The 17,176-nt window shown below is 58.3% G+C and overlaps 1 protein-coding gene across 1 annotated transcript in view; it reads left to right on the top strand.

Annotated features, from left to right (window-relative positions):
* The window catches only part of LOC119095228 (dynein heavy chain 3, axonemal-like), a gene marked incomplete at its 3' end in the record, with an annotated part of 61,918 nt that extends 45,034 nt beyond the window's left edge, over positions 1–16,884 (top strand). The window contains 3 exon segments of the mRNA XM_037218097.1: positions 15,477–15,651; positions 16,198–16,345; positions 16,830–16,884. Of these exon segments, the coding sequence (XP_037073992.1) occupies positions 15,477–15,651; positions 16,198–16,345; positions 16,830–16,884 (378 nt within the window).
* Between the last annotated feature and the right edge of the window lie 292 nt (positions 16,885–17,176).

Here is a 17,176-nt window from a genome sequence, read left to right as displayed (position 1 = left end):
CACTGGTCTCGGATTGAGCTTTCTCTCGCTCAATCCCGACGCTTTTAAGCTATGTGGTGTAAAAAAAGACCTCTTGTCCCGAGCTTGATCGGCTTAGGTTTTTCTTTCAGTGACACAACTTCCCTTCCAATCATTAACAGTTTAATGAAGAGCTTCCAGAGTGTAAAATATGTAAACGCCTCCGCTGTTCATGAAGTGCTAAGACTAAGTAAATATTGGATGCTGTCCAATGTTGGGAAGCAGTCGATAAAAATGAAAAGGAGCTCGCACGTCTACTGTAAGGTTTTACCGATTGACGTCCCCAAGAGCCATGTTAGTAAATTCTTACACTCTTGGATCTTTCTTCATGTTGAAAGACAAAATTCGCAAGTGTTCAGTCTCGGCAGTCATTTATATGTATTGCGCTTCAAGTGAAGCATCTTACGTGGGTTCGACCCTTTGTAGCTTGCGCTGCGGAGTGCAGCCAAGTCAGGGAGAGTCTGCCCGTCCAGACAGCATTCTTTCCAACCCAAAGCCTGCGGCCATCCGAGAATCACTTCATTTTCACAAACAAATCCGCTAAGAATATCATTGAGTATTTATATCCTTCGGAATTTATAACATAGCCTTTTTACACGGAGCCAAAAGAAGTTTTTCGTCGCGGGATTTTTGTATTTTTTCTGAGCAGTCCCGTTCGCGCTGTTACCGCTGCCATGTCTAGCGGTGTAGGTTAAATGTACATGTATGTTATTATACCCTTTGTTGTTGCACCCTTTGTTGGTAATAATACACAATGCATGGAAACTTTGCCAGTCATATAAAAGATAGCGACTGCTGTCCCTGCCATCAAGTTTTTACTGTTTCATGCTACCCGAGCATGTTTCACGTAGACACACATATTTTTGATATTTACATCTTCATATCTGTTTGATATTTACATCCTCATATTCGTTATATATATATATATACATATATATATATATATATAAATACATATATATATACATATATATATATATATATATATATATATATATATCTATATATATAACGAATATGAGGACCACGCCTGAATGTTCCGCGTATTTTACTAAAATTTGGTTTTCATCTTCGGAAGTCGAATTACGCACGTAGATGGGATGCAAGGCCTGCGGGTATTTTCTGCATGTAGGCGCATTTTATTGCACTGATAAGTCCGGAAACGCAACTAAACGGCCTTGTATGGATTACGGTTTTCACCTGAACCTGAAACTTACGGAAACCGTAGAAATGCGTCGTCGTCGTTCAGATAAACAGAACATTCAACGTTGTCATCCTGGTGACAACCAAGTGACAAACACCTTTCTGTGACCGCCATTGTTTCAGCCTCCCTCTTCACCCATTTGGCTCGTCGTTTTAGCATAAGCTGGGTGGCCTCTGCGGCCCACTGCTCACCTGTCCGAAGATCCGTGGCGTTTCCCTGCGGCGGAGCCCCGGCCCGCGTCCGCAGTCGGTACCACTGGCCCCTCTCAACTCCGCAGGCCGCTGGTGGCGGGCCAAGGTCAGGCCGCCCCCCCCCGGCCAAGGTCAGGGCCGCCGCCCTCCGGCCGGCCACCGCTCTTGACCCCAGAGCCCGGTTCAGAAACAGATTGCAGGGATCGCGCTGATTTTTTATTTCCACATTTGAATTTTATTGAATGACTAATTATGCAAGGAATGGACGGGACAAATATCCTGCAAATATCGCCGCAACATTCCGTTGTGGAAATGGCTTGTAAGAGCGTCGAAAAGGTAGTCATATGTTAACAACTGAACCTACCGGTGTGTCCGGGTGCGCCCTATGAGATCAAATTGCAAAGGTATGGCCAGTCACGGGAAGACTGACCATGCCTGAGGTTGGAAAGTCGGAAAAGGAGGGCGGAGGGACACGCCTTCCAAACCATCTTGCAGGATCAGGATTGATCCCGGGGCGTGTGGAGAGACAAGCCTCGAGAGCTTTAATGTGTCCCTCCACAGTGTGTGGCCTGTGGAGAAGCCACGGCATGCAAGTAAGCATATGGATGGGAAGGGAGTCAACTTTACTGCAGTTTTCGATTCGTATGCATGCGTAAATAAGACATGACTGTCCAATGCAAGTGGGCTGTGCAGTGTAATAAGGATGCAGCGCAAGCCAGTGTTCCGCACGTCCGGGCTTCTATAGTAACTGGTTCGGATTATCAACGGAGCATTATTCATTAATGATTGCAATATCGTTAAGCTGCCCGCGTATAATGTTTTGGGCATTTCCGCTGCACTTCTGACCTACTGAAGGTAGCACGACGGGAAAAAAACGGTGCATTGCTTTGCTTTTGCCTATCCAATGTCAACCGACTTGATACTCTTAAGCCCAGACCAGCCGTGCTGGTCGGGAAATGGGCGAAGGAACGTTTCACAAAGTTCAGGCATCAAAATTGATTTGGGAGTTGATTTACTCCATACGTCACTATCGGGTAAATGTACAGTTTTCTGGGAAAGTGGCATGCCATGGCACACTGAGATCCATGCTCCTGCAGCCATGTGTGCCGTCGTTGTTTTTTTTGCATTTTTGTTTTAGATGGACGTACACGACTTACACCAAATCGTGTGTGGGATTATTAGGCAACGCAACGCTAGGACAACGAAGTAATGCGCGCTGCTTAGCACAACACTTCCCCAGTGATATGCTTTCTACGAGCGTCGCAGCTGATGACTAAGCGAGAACCGAGGGCGAGGGGCGGATCCGGCCCCTCGGTTGGGTGGGATCAGCAGTGGGATCAGCAGTGGGATCAGCAGTGGGATCAGCAGTGAGATCGGCAGTGGGATCATCAGCATCACTGGCTACCAACAGTGACGCACCAACGAGTGAGGGCGACCTAGTGCAATGCGCCAGAGGAGCGCCGCCGAAAGCGTGCGTTTTATGTTGGCGTGTAAGTGTGTTGCCGCGCTATTTAAAGCTGTGGTGCCCCTACAGTTAGTATACCTCCAAGGTGTTATGTATTTAAAACTTGGCGTTCGTGCCCGCGCCCGATCTATTAACCAGTCCGTGCCGTTGGCCATCGCCTAGGAAAATGGAACTAGTGGCTCCGAACGACGATGGCGAACACAGCAAATAGACTTGAAAAAGAGATCTGCGCAGCACTGTGGGAGATTAGGCAAAACTCATATTTTGGCCACGTTTGGGGTGGGGGGGGGGGGGGGGGGAAGGAGGCAGCTGCCTATCTCCGACGCCTTCCCCGGAACCACATGCACCGAGGGCTGTCACTTCCACATGGTGCAAAACCAACTACAACGCATTCCAGCCAGGACCAGCGTCACCACCAGCTGGATGGGACGGAAGAAGAGTCGATGGGTATATCCTAATGGGGGTAGTTACGGAATAAGTTATTCTCATACAAAACGCTCGTAAGGCGAGATTTTCAGGCGAGCCATCTTTGAAGCACGTGCCTTCCAGGCTCTTCCCGAGCTCCATACAGCCAATTACGACCGCGGGCACCTCTGCCATGACTCCAACTGTCTTGACCAGGCTTTGTCGAGCACGGCAGAATCGAAGCACCGGAACTACGCGGATGCGGTGACGCATTTGGACGTTAATTAGAAACACTGCTCAGGGAGCTCGCCGACTAATCCTCGTCAGGCATTGGTTCGGGTCCGGTTGAAAACTGGACGCACGCCCGCTGCAATCAGGACGCACGCAATCAGGACGCACGCCCGCTGCCATTGCGACTGCCATTGCCATTGATCCAGGATTCAGAAGCAAACTCCGCAATACATGCAAGGTATGCATCAAAACCGTACCCGGACTCATCGCTGAAAAGGGCTCTAGCCAGGGCTGGAGACTCAAGCTTAAATGAAAGGGAATCGACCTCCTTTAAACGTAGGATTTGGGGTTGGGCTTACCTCACACTTGACCGTGGAGGTGGCATGCGTTTCCCGCATTCAAAACATCGGACCAGTGGAAAACAGACGCCGCATGCGATGAATATGTAGAGTGCGTGTGTTGTTGCCTTTCGCTTTCATTAGCACACATGCGTCAACATTTGATCTAATTTAGATTTAGGCGCCAGCTGAAATATCTACCGCAAGTTTAACCATTACTGAGGCAAAAGTCCTGTAGTTCCGCTACTCAGGGAAAGGCTCTGTGGAAACGGCTTCGATAAACTCAATAAACACTCGCGGGGGGACCGGACAACTATGTGGTTGACCGTCCTACGAAGGGCATGGCTGTGGAGTGCCGAGACCAACCCTCATCCTCGTCTTGCGCCAGTACGCGCTTCGAGAGCCTTTTTGGAACCGATTACGGTGCCGGTGATGGCTGCATTCGCTTGGACGTGCGTGGCATACTGCATTTACAAATGATCTTACCAGTTTTGTCCGCGAGCACAGGGCCTTTCATCTGACGTCAGATTTAAACGACTGTGATATGCGCGAAACGCTTCATGATATGCTATTTTACGGAGCACTTCTCCAAAGCCCAGAATGACCCACGCCTACTGATGACTTTCGAATGGTTTGTCCAGCCGCTGTGGGCGCGGACAGAGGTCAAAATCGCTAGCTCCCACACTATGATGGCGAGAAGTAAAGCAATCGAAATGTCGGACAAATTTTAACAATGTGCGCCAGATACCGCCTGCTTGCTAAGTTTGTAGAATTGCTACTCGCACTTTTAGACACATGAAGTCATGCACCAGAAGACCTCATCCTGCTCAGCTTCGTCTGTCTTCGGTAAAAAAACGACGTATAGTAACTAGATTCGCTTTATTCTGTGGCCACCATAGACTTTTTGGGGCTTAGAACAATCTTCGTGCAAGGTGCGGGATACAAGACACAATGCGTCGAATTGAACAGAGAAGGGAAGGGCTGCACATCATGGGTATCGAGCAAGTCATGAGGATTATGGTTTCCGTCATAATGCAGCAGCTCAAAGATGCTTCGGAACCGAAACTTGAGGAAAGTAACAAACTCCTTCGCAAACAAAAAGCGAGGGAATCATGATTTCCTGACGCTGAAAGTGACCAGACCGAGCCGTCTCTTATGGCTAAAAAACGCCCCGAATGAACCGCAAAACGCACGCGATGACCCGAGTGAGCTTTGCTCGAACGTTTTACCCTACCGACGGCGACTTGCAGCACGTCAAAAATGTCGATCAGCTGATGTCATTCCATTCTCGCCACATCGGCATCCGGGCAAGCTACTGACACGACCGAATCACATTGCTCCAATTCCGCGCTTCGCAATCCTAAATTGCTTGCGCCATAACTGATGGCACCTCCGTCGGCCACGGGCGGCGCTGGCATCGCACCGCCTAGCAAGGAGACGACCTCAACAGCGGACGGCCGTCGCTGTCCGCCGTGGCGTTACCGGCGGCTGGCGCTGGCGTCGGTGCCGACGGCGGCGGGGGCGGTGGCGGTGGCGGTGTGGGAGGCGGCTGGGACGGTGGCGGTGGCGGTGTGGGAGGAGGCTGTGACAGCGGCTTCGATGGTAGCGGTGGCGGTGGCGGTCACGGTGTTGGCTGTAACGGTGACGATGGCGGTGGCGGTGGCGGTGTGGGCGGTGGCGATGGCGGTGGCGTTGTGGGTGGTGGCAGTGGCGGTGTGGGCGGCGGCTGTGACAGAGTGGACGGCGGCTGTGACAGAGTGGACGGTGGCTGTGACAGTGTGGGCGGCGGCTGTGACAGAGTGGACGGCGGCTGTGACAGAGTGGACGGTGGCTGTGACAGAGTGGACGGCGGCTGTGACAGAGTGGACGGCGGCTGTGACAGAGTGGACGGCGGCTGTGACAGAGTGGACGGTGGCTGTGACAGTGTGGGCGGCGGCTGTGACAGTGTGGGCGTTGGTGGTGTGGGCGGCGGCTGGGACGGTGGCGGTGGCGGTGTGGGAGGCGGCTGTGACGGTGACGATGGTGGTGGCGGTGTGGGCGGTGGCGGTGGTGGTGGCGTTGTGGGTGGTGGCAGTGGCCTTGTGGGCGGCGGCTGTGACAGTGTGGGCGGTGGCTGCGACGGTAGCAGTGGCAGCGGTGTGGGCGGCGGCTGTGACGGTGGCGGTGGCGGTGGCGGTGGCGGCGGCGGCGGCGGCGGCGGTGGCGGTGGCGACAGTGGCGGTGGTGGTGGAGGAGGAGGCATCGACGCTGGCGGCGGAGAAGGCGGCGGTGGTGGTGGAGGCGCTGGCTCGTCCTCCACCTTTACGTTTGTGCGGCACTGCTCCTCGAACCGCGCCAGGAACTGGTCCATCGTCTCCTGCCCCTGACGTTGGGACGCGGGCGGCGGCGGGCCGCGCCTCGGCAGCCTCAGATCGAGCGGCTTCTCGGCGGCGGCAGCGGCTGCGGTGGCGGCGGCGCCGGCCGGCGGCCGCTCGCTCGGCCACAATGGTCGGCGCAGCTCTCTCCTGAAGTGCACTCGGAAGTCGGCGCGCGTCGGCGCGGGCTGCGCCGCGCCCGCCGCGCGCCGCAGCAGGTGGCGCAGCAGCTCGGCGCGCATGTCGGTCGCCGAGCCGGTGAAGCAGTGCGCTGGCAGCGCGCACTCGGCCGGCGCCTCCACGGCGCGCCAGAAGAGCTCAGAGCGGCGTGCTTGGAGCGGGTCGAGCCGCGGCGCCGGGCGGCCGGAGTTCATCACCGGCACGTAGAACGGCCGCATGCCGCGCATATGCACCGTGCAGCCCTGGAATGAAGTGAGGCCGCTGGCCTGCAGCGGCAGCGGCGCGCTGCCGTGAAACTCGAGGCGAACGCCGTCCGGGGTGATGATGGTGGTGCTGGAGACGGACGCGCGAGGCGGCGCCGGGGCGGCGCGGGCCCGGACGCCGGCCGGGCGCGCCGCCGTCCCGGCCGGAGGAGCCGGAGTCGTGCTCTGAAGCGAAGGATCGGAGGTGGTGGCGGCCCAAACCTCCGCAGAGCAGCTCAGATCGGTCGCTCCCTGAGAGAGAGGAGGAGAAGGAGCTGCTGCTGCTCCTGTCAGGCCGGGTCCCCTGCCTCCCGCGTCCATCCCCGGCTCGACCTCCAGCTTCGCCTCCGGCTCAGCAGACGCCGGACACTGCGGCGCCGGCTTGCAGGTGATGGTCACATGCCAGTCGCTGGAGCGCGCGGCGAGCGGCGCGCCTGCGGAAGCCTGGCTCACGACGCTCTCCGCCCCGGCCGGCGCCGGCGCCGCGCCACTCACCGACTTTTGCACCTCGTCGATGAACGGCACCGAGATGTCGCTGGTCGGGCTCCGGCCGCCGCAGCTGGCTGATGAGTAGGACGGCGGCCGCTGCAGGTCCGTCTGGGCACGACACATCACCGGCACCCGCCGGCCCGGTGATACGCCGCCCCTCGGGCTCACGGTCCGGGCGCGGGCGCTGGCGCTGCGATCGGCGGCCGGCTGCTGAGGCGGCCGCCGCTCCGGACTGGCCTCGCGGCTCCCCTGCGTGATCCTCGGCACCGGGCGCGCGCCGGCCTGCTGCGGCGGGGGTGGAGTTGCCGTGTCGTCACGCGGCGATGCGAGGTCCGGCGGCGGAGGTGCGGTCGCCTGACTGGCCGACGCGCCTCCAGCGTGGGGCGCGGCATCACTGGTGTCGTCCTGACCCGCCCTGACCGGATCGCTGACTCTGATCGCCGACTCACCGTCGTCTGTGGACGGCTCGGTCTTGTCCGATGTCTTCTTACTGAGCCTGCGAGCCGTGTCCTCCGTGTGTGCCGGTGTGTTAGGCTCAGTCCCGGCCGGCCCTGCAGCGGCCTCTGGGGCCCGCCTGGCCGGTCCTGCCACCCCCGGCTCCGGCTGTCGGCCGCTGGTTAGGCCGCGGTCGTGGATCACCAAGTTAAGCGGCCGGTCGGCTGGGTCATTCAGGTCGGCCATGTCGGTCATGTCGGTCAGGTCGGACAGGTCGGCCAGGTCGGACAGGTCGGCAGGAGCTGCAGCCATCCCGGCGGCCGGCCGTCGCTCCCGCAGGCGCAGCAGGGTCAGGTAGTGGTGCAGATAGTACCACTCGAGGAAGTCAGCGCCGCTCTCGCGGCTGAGCGCGTGCACCACGCCGGAGGCCAGCTCCATGGCGGTCGCCTCCTCCAAGCTGATGGTGTCCGGTGGTGTAGGCGCGCCATCCGCAGCGGCGGCGCCGGCGGCAGCAGTGGTGGTGGTGGCGGTTCCGTCCGAGGTGGAGCCGGAGCTGGAGGCGGAACCGGCAGCGGATCCGACCGGCGCCGTGCGGTCCCGTTTGGCTCCGGCCCTGGCGCCGGTCCCGCCGGTCTTCCGGCCCATGGTTTGTGGTGGGTTTCGTTCCGCCGAGGCCTGTGGCGCCGAAGCAATGGGGTGGCCAGCTGCGGACGTTTGATCTGCGGTTTTGGCCACCTTGCTCCCTGCCCTGGTCCGCTTCGTGCCTCTGTCTCCGCCTCTTCCGCCCCTGAAGCTCGCGGCTGCTCGTGCCGCTGCCCGAGGACGTCGGGGACCGCCTGGAGCGTGAGGCACGCCTCCGGCGGCGCCGCCGATCTTCGGCCTCCTTTGGGAGGGAGGGAAGGGCCAGGCATCGCCAGCTCTGTTCTCCAGCCGTACAAATCCGTGCTTTCTCTGACGCCGCGCCGCCAGCACCGGACACACCTCGACGTCTCGTCTGGTCCGCTCTGTCTTGGCCTTGGTCTGTGCTCTTGATCGCATCTGCGCCCGCTCCACCGCGGCTTTGCCCACCGCCGCTTCGGTGGCTCCCACTGGCCTTGGGGCGGCTCTCCCCGCGCCTCTGGCGGTTCCCATCGCGCGTCCGGCGGCCGCCTCCGCGCGTCCTCCGTTGGCCAGCGCGCCTGCAGCGGCGCCTGCCGCGCCTCCTCCATCGGCCAGCGCGCCTGCGGCGGCGCCCGGCCCGCTCCTCGCCGCACCGAGGCGCCGCTCAACGGGGCGCCCGTCCTGCCGGGGGCCGCCGGCCGCCAGAGGGCCGGTGGCCCTCTCCGGGCGTGGTGTGTCCACCAGACCCGGCGGCCGGCGTCGCGGCGAGACGATGGCGTCGAGCATCAGCGGCGGCGGCGGGCCAGGCGGTGGCGCGTGCTGACCACGGTCGGCGGCCGTCCCCGGCGGAGCTGCGGGAACTGACGGCGCTGAAGATGCCGGCGGAGCTGCAGGAGCTGACGACGCTGAAGATGCCGGCGGAGCCGTCCGCGGTGGGGGAGCCGGAGCAGCTGGAGGAGCTGCTCCAGTGGATGGAGCCGAGGCGGCTGGCGTTGCGGCTGGAACTCGAGCAGCTGACGAGGCAGCCACAGTGGTAGCAGCTGGAGAAGCTGACGGCGCTGGAGGGGCTTGAAGAGGTAGAGGAGCCGAGGGTGCGGTAGGAGCCGAAGGTGCACGTGGAGTTCGTGGACCTGACGATGCCGCCTGTGCTGCTAAGGCCGAGGATGTCGTCCCCGCCGACAGCGGCGGGTCCGGCCGTCTGAAGGGGCCGTCTTGCTCCTGGGACCGCAGTACAAACGGCCGCGCTGCGGTGCCGTTCAGCCGGCTCGGCGGCTCGGGCTCGTGCGGCCTCGGCATACTAAACGCGGCTCCCTGGTCGGCCGGCCGGGCGTGGTACCTCGGCTGGAGCAGGGGCAGGGCCAACCACGGAGCCGCCATGGACCTCGTCGGGCTGCTGGCGCCGAATGGTTGCGGCGGGCGCCACCTGGCGTCCAGAAATGATGGCGAAGAGCGGTAGCCGCGGGGTGGGACGTGGTAACAGTTTAATGCATTAGGGCACCGGCCAAGTGGGCATGAGTTGCCACCCGAAGACCCGGTGGAACCTTCCGATGAACCGGGATAGCCGTTCCATGGAGCGGGGTAGCCATTTGATTGACTAGGGTATTCGCCTGGTCGGGGATGGTCACCGTTTTGTGGACGGAGGTGATCTTCCGGTGGACGAGGGTCGCCATTCGCTAGACGGGGCTCGCCTCCCAGTGACACATGGTCATCTACAGGCGGAATGTAGTCATCCAACGCACGGGGTGGATCGCGCCGCAGGTTGGGATAGCCGTTGTGCCGTCCAGTGTGGCGGGTCGGTGCGAGTTCCTCATCGGAGTGGTCGTCCCACTGGTGGCGAAAGTGCCCTAACCAACCAAAGTGGCCTGCCCGCCCGCCGCGCGGTCGACCGAGCCTATTTCGAGCCTGTTCGGCGAACAACGCCAGTAGATCGGAGAAGGTGCGGAGTGTCGTGTAACGGAAGCCTTCCGGTGGGTAAGGACTGGCCCTGGCGGCGTAACGACGGGGCGACGGCGGCAGGTCCGGCTGCGAAAAACCCCCTGGGTGCTTCGGCGGCAAAAGGCCTGTGTGCCATGCTACTGCTCCCTCTGCCTCTGCAGGTCTGCGGGGGCCATCCAGCCGCGGATCCCGTCTGCTCGGCCGCGGCGCCCGGGCGCTTCCCGCCTCCCGGGACCGGGCGCTTCCCGCCGCCCGGGACCGGGCGCCTCCCGCCGCCCGGGACCGGGCGCCTCCCGCCGCCCGGGACCGGGCGCCCGGGCCCCCTCCGGCAGCCGCGCCCGCTGATGCCGCCGCCAACGGTCGGTTTGAAGCCGGTTTATCTTCTGCAGCCGACCGATCATCCACAGCTGATTTGTCTATTGTAGCCGGGCGGTCATCCGTAGCTGATTTACGTACTGTAGCCGGTCGATCATCTGTAGCTGGCTTATCTGTTCTAGCCGGTCGATCACCCTTGGCCAGTTGATCTGCTGTAGCCGGTCGGTCATCCGTAGCTGGTTTATCTACTGTAGCCGGTCGATCATCCGTAGCTGGTTTGTCTACTGTACTCGGTCGATCATCCGTAGCCGGTTTATCTGTTCTAGCCGGTCGACCACCCTTGGCCAGTTGATCTGCTGTAGCCGGTCGATCATCCGTAGCTGGTTTATCTATTGTAGCCGGTCGATCATCCGTAGCCGGTTGATCTGCTGTAGCCGGTCGGTCATCCGAAGCTGGTTTATCTACTGTAGCCGGTCGATCATCCGTAGCTGGTTTATCTACTGTAGCCGGTCGATCATCCGAAGCTGGTTTATCTACTGCAGCCGGGCGATCATCCGTAGCCGGTTGATCTGCTGTTGCCAGGCGATCATCCGTAGCCGCTTGATCTAAGAAAGGCGTCCCGTCGTCCGGGGCTGGCCGATCATCCGTAACTGGTCCATTACCTGTGCCAGGTCCACTAGATGTACCCGGCCCGTTATTTGTAGCTAGACGATTATCTGTAGCCGGTCGATCATCCGTAGCCGATTGATCTGCGGCAGCTGGTCGGTCATCCGTAGCCGGTTGATCTGCGGCAGCTGGTCGGTCATCCGTCGCCGGTCGATCTGCGGCAGCTGATCGGTCATCCGTAGCCGGTTGATCTGCGGCAGCTGGTCGGTCATCCGTAGCCGGTTGATCTGCGGCAGCTGGTTGGTCATCCGTAGCCGGTTGATCTGTAGCAGCTGGTCGGTCATCCGCAGCCGGTCGATCTGCCGCAGCTGGTCGATCATCCGTAGCCGGTCGATCTGCCGCAGCTGGTCGGTCATCCGTAGCCAGTCGATCTGCGGCAGCTGGTCGGTCATCCGTAGCCAGTCGATCTGCGGCAGCTGGTCGGTCATCCGTAGCCAGTCGATCTGCCGCAGCTGGTCGGTCATTCATATCCGGTTGATCTGCGGCAGCTGATCGATCATCCGTAGCCGGCCGATCTGCGGCCGCTGGTCGGTCATCCGTATCCGGTTGATCTGCGGTAGCTGGTCGGTCATCCATAGCCGGTCGATCTGCGGCGGCTGGTCGATCATCCGTAGCCGGTCGATCTGCGGCGGCTGGTCGATCATCCGTAGCCGGTCGATCTGCGGCAGCTGGTCGGTCATCCGTATCCGGTTGATCTGCGGCAGCTGGTCGGTCCGCCGTGCCGGGCCGAGGCTGAGTTTGCATCGCGGCGTCGGTCGTCTCGGCAGAGGCGAAGCCGCGGCGTGGCGTCATGGACCAGGTGGGGCGACGCGGCGACATCACGCGCCGCTGGCGTCGGACGCGGCGTTCGGGGCTCGGCTGCGCTGCCGTCAGTGGTGACGTCTGTAATGACGCGAGACGCGATTTGCGATGCGTGCAGGATCTCGCCACGGGAGCATTTGCAAAGTCGTATCGAACTCACTGATCAGGTTCGCCAGTGCATGCTGTCAGACATTTTGTAGGTGGTGGCTTGAAAACAGCGCTCGAATGCTATGTGCAAACCAACGATATAATCACATGGCCCAGTGGCCTTGATTTATAACAGGGATCGCAACAGATAGCTTCCACGGACTTATCAAAGGTCAGAGTATGTCACCGATTTAAAATGGCCCAGGTCAACGCTTTGTTTTGAAAAATATGTCGCATGACAATTCTTGACGCTCACTCAAATGCAAAAATCAAAACAATCTTGCAGAATACGGTCACCGTGATCTTCCAAAGGTCAAACAAGGTAAACGGACCTAAAATGAACAATGATGACATTTTCCTTAGAACAGGTACCCGGGTACAGGGCAGTTGCATCGGGATGTCCGAGGGGACTTAACACGGGATGTCCGAGGGGACTTAACACGGGATGTCCGAGGGGACTTAACACGCGCCCGAGTGGCGGGATGCCCTTCGCTGGGATGGGGGGGGGGGGGGTGCAATGTGCCCTACTGATATCCCAATAACTTATGTCTGGAGAGATAAAATTTACAAGGCGTGTTGGTCTGTACGTGAGCTTACTTGCCTCAGAGTTTGAGGTTCCAGGGTTATGACCTTCGCGCCAAATATAATCATAACAAAGTCAAACTACAGATTGCTGTCCAAAGTGCCCCATACTTTCTCATGCAACCACCGTGAACCTAGATACTTGTTTTTAAGCAAAACGTCACTGGTGCCCATTAAAGTAAGCGACCTTGCTCGACCTTTCGAAAGAAATGGTGGTCAGAATAATACCAGACTGCGTTGATGGTGCATTTGAAGAAGCGTCAAGGATTACGCTGAGTCGTATACTCCCTAAAAACAAAATGTTAATCTGGGTCATTTTAGGTAAGACCTGACCCTCATCCTGACCCTTGATCGATGGAATTTATTGTTTCAATTCTTGTGATGCCTAAAAAACCTCTCCGATATGTTGAACTTCGTCCAACACTCCGCTGTTGCATCATGCTGAACGAGTCCCTAGAAAATATTTTCCCTGAACCCATAGCCTGTTTGAACTGCCGTAAGTTGGCGACCTTATGAGGGACATCTAAACTCTTAGTGCCAAACGATCCACTATTCAATTTTCTACAATTTTGCGAGATTTGGTGTGGTGTGCTAAAACATCTATCTTGACTTCGACCTTATTCGACGTTATTAGACCCGAAGGTCATAACTTGGAACCTCAAATTTTGGCACAAGTGGGCTGACATACAGACTAATTCACCTTGCGAATTGGTGCCTCTGGCTCTTAGTTTTTGAGAATTAAGGGGGTTCAAGTTACCCCCACCCGAGCAAGCCTGTTCAGCAGGCCGCCCGGGTGCGTGTTAAGCGACGCTATAGAGCGAGCATTGGCTACAACTAAACACGTGTTTGCTCCGTAACGAGGTTTAACAAGTACCTCCAGGCAAAATGAAGGCCGATAACTCAGCATGGGAAGCATGCGCAAAGTTTTCAAGAAGTCGGGGACCGCCTTGCCTGGAGCGACAATTTCAAGTTTGCGGCGTTGTGTTTGCGGAACGCGGGGTGTCTTTGAGGGAAGAGCATGAGGCTGAAAGGCTGCACAATGATGAACATAACACTCACCGCTCTTACCAAGTCCCTCGGAGCCGACCTCCGCCCCTCGCTCCGCCCTCCGACTGAGCTGACCCGGCCCGGCCTGACCCCACTGACCCCCGGCCGGGCGGCCCGACCGGTCCGGGTCACGCCTCGGGGCACCGCTGGCTCTGCTCGACAACGACGGGTGCAGTGGCGGCGCCAGGGAGGTCCGGATAGAGGACATCACCGCTGGCGTAGTCCGCTGAGTACACGGATAGGATTGGCAACGGGCTGTGTAAGGTCACAGACTGGGAATATTTAGGTTACGGATACGGGTGTGGGCAAGACGTTCACGAAATGTCGGTTAGGTACTCATCGAGTCTAGTGAAATTGTACAGCTGCACTTCTTTTAAGCGTAATTATCCCATTTTACTACTTTTTAAATTACCAACGCATAAAAACAACCTTGGGTGTAAACATTCCTAAAACTCCAAAACTCAGAATCAAAGGGCCGGAAAATGCAAATGGGTGCGTCGCTAGGAACGGGCAGCGGCAGAGTATGGGTACAGTCCCGTAGGCAGGAAGTGCATCGGGCACGTGATGCTGCCAGTGCTAGCCGTCAGCGCAGGTAGAGCAAAGTCACACCGTTCACGCCTGAGGGAGTAAGTGCGTTATGAAGCCCGGTTAGGCACGAATCCAGCCGTGTCTTCGCCAGTTTCACACGTTCTGGCCGCGGCCATGGTGTCGCCGCCATGCCGCAATGATGTTGCTTGAAGTCGGGCGGTCTTGCAGCTGACGACTGCCGAAAATGGCGTAGCAACACATCAGCGATGGCCGAGCAGAAGCCAAGAAGTTCTGAACCTCTCATCCGCCGCTGTGGAGCCCTGAGGAAACGGGCCAGTGGGGTACCACTCACACCTTAAAAGCGCAGTGATTTTCCCCATCGAGGGGTTAGTTGGTCTGTTGGTGCCTTCTGAATACAAGCGCGGAAGTGCTGTAAACCTTTGTTTGGGATATGTTTGGTATAAAACATTCGGTTGCACGTAGAGAGAAATGCGCACGCGGTACTCTTACATCGGTTCGTCGTCATCCAATACCGCCTTTAACGCTAGCGGCCGGCCCACGCGGTAGCCCGCTCAACTTTGCCTCGCATGCGGGGTCGTCTGGCGGAAATTGTGCGGTGTTCCGACTTATCATCGTACAACAGCCTGTTCGGAACACTTAAGTGTCATTCGCACTCAGATGCTCCAGTTGCAACACCCAGGACCGTGATGGCAGCTTCATCTCGAACCTTCACACCGCTCCCTGCGATGAGTCTGAAAAACGTGCAGGCCGTGGGAGCAGAACACGCGTCTCACAGTCTGGAGGGTCATACTCACGACGCGCTCATTGTGTGCCGTTTTAGACTTGAACCTGGCGTCTCAGCTGGTCTTGTTTTGCTGTGCTGCAGTAGTTATTTGTTCTGTCACCGTTGTGAGTTTTTTCACGGCGCGGCAAGTCCACGTCAGAAGGCGGCTCCGGGCTGACAAGTTGTACTCATGGTGTGCTCAGCAGTATGTTTGGAGCGCTCGCCAGCCGCCGCCAACACGGCTCGGTCACTAGGCTTGCGACCTGAACCTGTCACGCTCTCTCACATGTCATCGCCCACCCTCTGTTCCTTCACTGGCCCGGCGTCTTCCATCTCTGGCCTGCCCTCCGACCCGGTGTCTGACATGTCACTGTCCTCCTGCGTTGAAGTCACCATTTTACTTGTCCCGTGATCTGCAGTCTCATTTAGCCCCTGGCCCACCGTCTGATCCACGCTCTGACCCACGCTCTGACGCACGCTCTAACGCACGCTCTGACCGGCACGTTGACCCGATGCCAGGGCGGCCTTCTTCAAGCTGGTGGCGTCCACGTGCGACACCAGCTTCCACCAGCCGGTGGAGAAGGTGCTGGGTCACCTGGCGCCCGAGGGCACGCGCCTCACAGAAGACCACGCGCGCAACCTCTTCTTCGGCGACTATCTCTTCCCCGACAACGACCCCAAGATCTACGACGAGGTTAGGGCGCTGGTGCGGACGCGGGAGCAGCAGGGCGCGGCTGGGTTGGATAGGTGCGCGTAGATTTGGGGCGCGCCGTCCCAAACAAGAAGAGCGAGCATCAAATTTGCATTTTTCGTGTGAGCATTTTAGGTGGTTGGCTCTGTTAAGTCCACATTAAGTAGAAAAGGACAGATGCTCTGATCGTCACTTGGAAGTATAGTTGCTTGGAAGTAAATATATATATATATATATATATATATATATATATATATATTTATTTATGTATGTATGTAGCTACTTGGAAGTAATTAGAATTGGACAACGCACCGCCCAAGCGGCTCGGGCCCATACCTGCATCAGCTAGGTGGTCACCGTTGAAGCCCCATACTGTATTTCAGCATGAAGCCTCACACACTGCCTCATTACAAGCTTTGCCAGATTTCATGACGGTACGTGAATTCTGTGACGTGCGTTACATATCCGAGAGTTGTTCGATGTCGGCGCACGTATGCCGGGCTGTCAGCTGAAGGCCCGGCTGATACTGGATACTGGATGCTGTTCCAGATCACGGAGCTGGACGCGCTGACGGAGGTGATGGAGGGCTACCTCAGCGAGTACAACATGGTCAACAAGACGCCGATGAACCTGGTCATGTTCAAGTTCATCATAGAGCACATCAGTCGGATCAGCCGCGTGCTCAAGCAGGACTCCGGTGAGGGTGTGGCCGGTGCTCGCCGAGAAAACTGGGATGCGGGGTATTGCACTGCAACATAATTATCACAAGTCAGACCTCTTTGCAATACAGTGCACGAACTGGTCCACATAGGATGACGCATTGCAAGCGTACGGTGTGGTTTTGTTGCAAGTTGCCAATCACGAGCATTTCTTCAGTGTTCTGAGGCGCCAATATGCCGCCAGTTTACACCTGATGTATGTGGGCATTGCATGCTACAGCGTCTACGACGACCTATGTGCGTTAGCTTAGCGGTCTGTCATCAGTGCATGGTTAACAGCTTAACAGGTTGGTTAAGGTTGGTAGCTTAACAGGCTGGTAGTCTGTCGTGCGATGGCTTACGTCGCTAAAACTCCAAACGGCTGTATGCAGTCTCTCGAAGACTTCGCTGCACATTTCCCATGTTTTGCCGTGGGCGTTCTGCCCGCCGCGGGCGACCCGTGACCGTGGCCCGTGACCCCAGGTCACGCCCTGCTGGTGGGTATCGGCGGCAGCGGCCGACAGAGCGCCACCAAGCTTGGCCGCCTTCATGGACAACTTCGACCTGTACCAGGTCAGCCGCGCCCCCCCGCCTGGTCTGTGGTGTGCATGTCCCGCCCGACTCCAGAGCTCCCGGCTCCGGGGCTTCCGGACCCCCGGCTGCCGGTCTCCCGGGTCCTCGGTCTCCCAGGCTCCCGTCTCCCGGGCCGGTCTGGAGCGTGCCGGGTCCTGCCGGGACCAGCTGGGCACCGCTGTCCGCCGCTGAGGGCGCGGCACTGACCGTCAGCTGGGCACCGCTGTCCGCCGCTGAGGGCGGGACACCGACCGTCA

This window comes from Pollicipes pollicipes, unplaced genomic scaffold (assembly GCF_011947565.3).
Source record: "Pollicipes pollicipes isolate AB1234 unplaced genomic scaffold, Ppol_2.1 Scaffold_4219;HRSCAF=4965_pilon_pilon_pilon, whole genome shotgun sequence".
Taxonomy (NCBI): Eukaryota; Metazoa; Arthropoda; class Thecostraca; order Pollicipedomorpha; family Pollicipedidae; genus Pollicipes; species Pollicipes pollicipes.
Note: the sequence above shows the minus strand (reverse complement) of the source record. Positions and strands in the feature narration are given on the sequence as shown.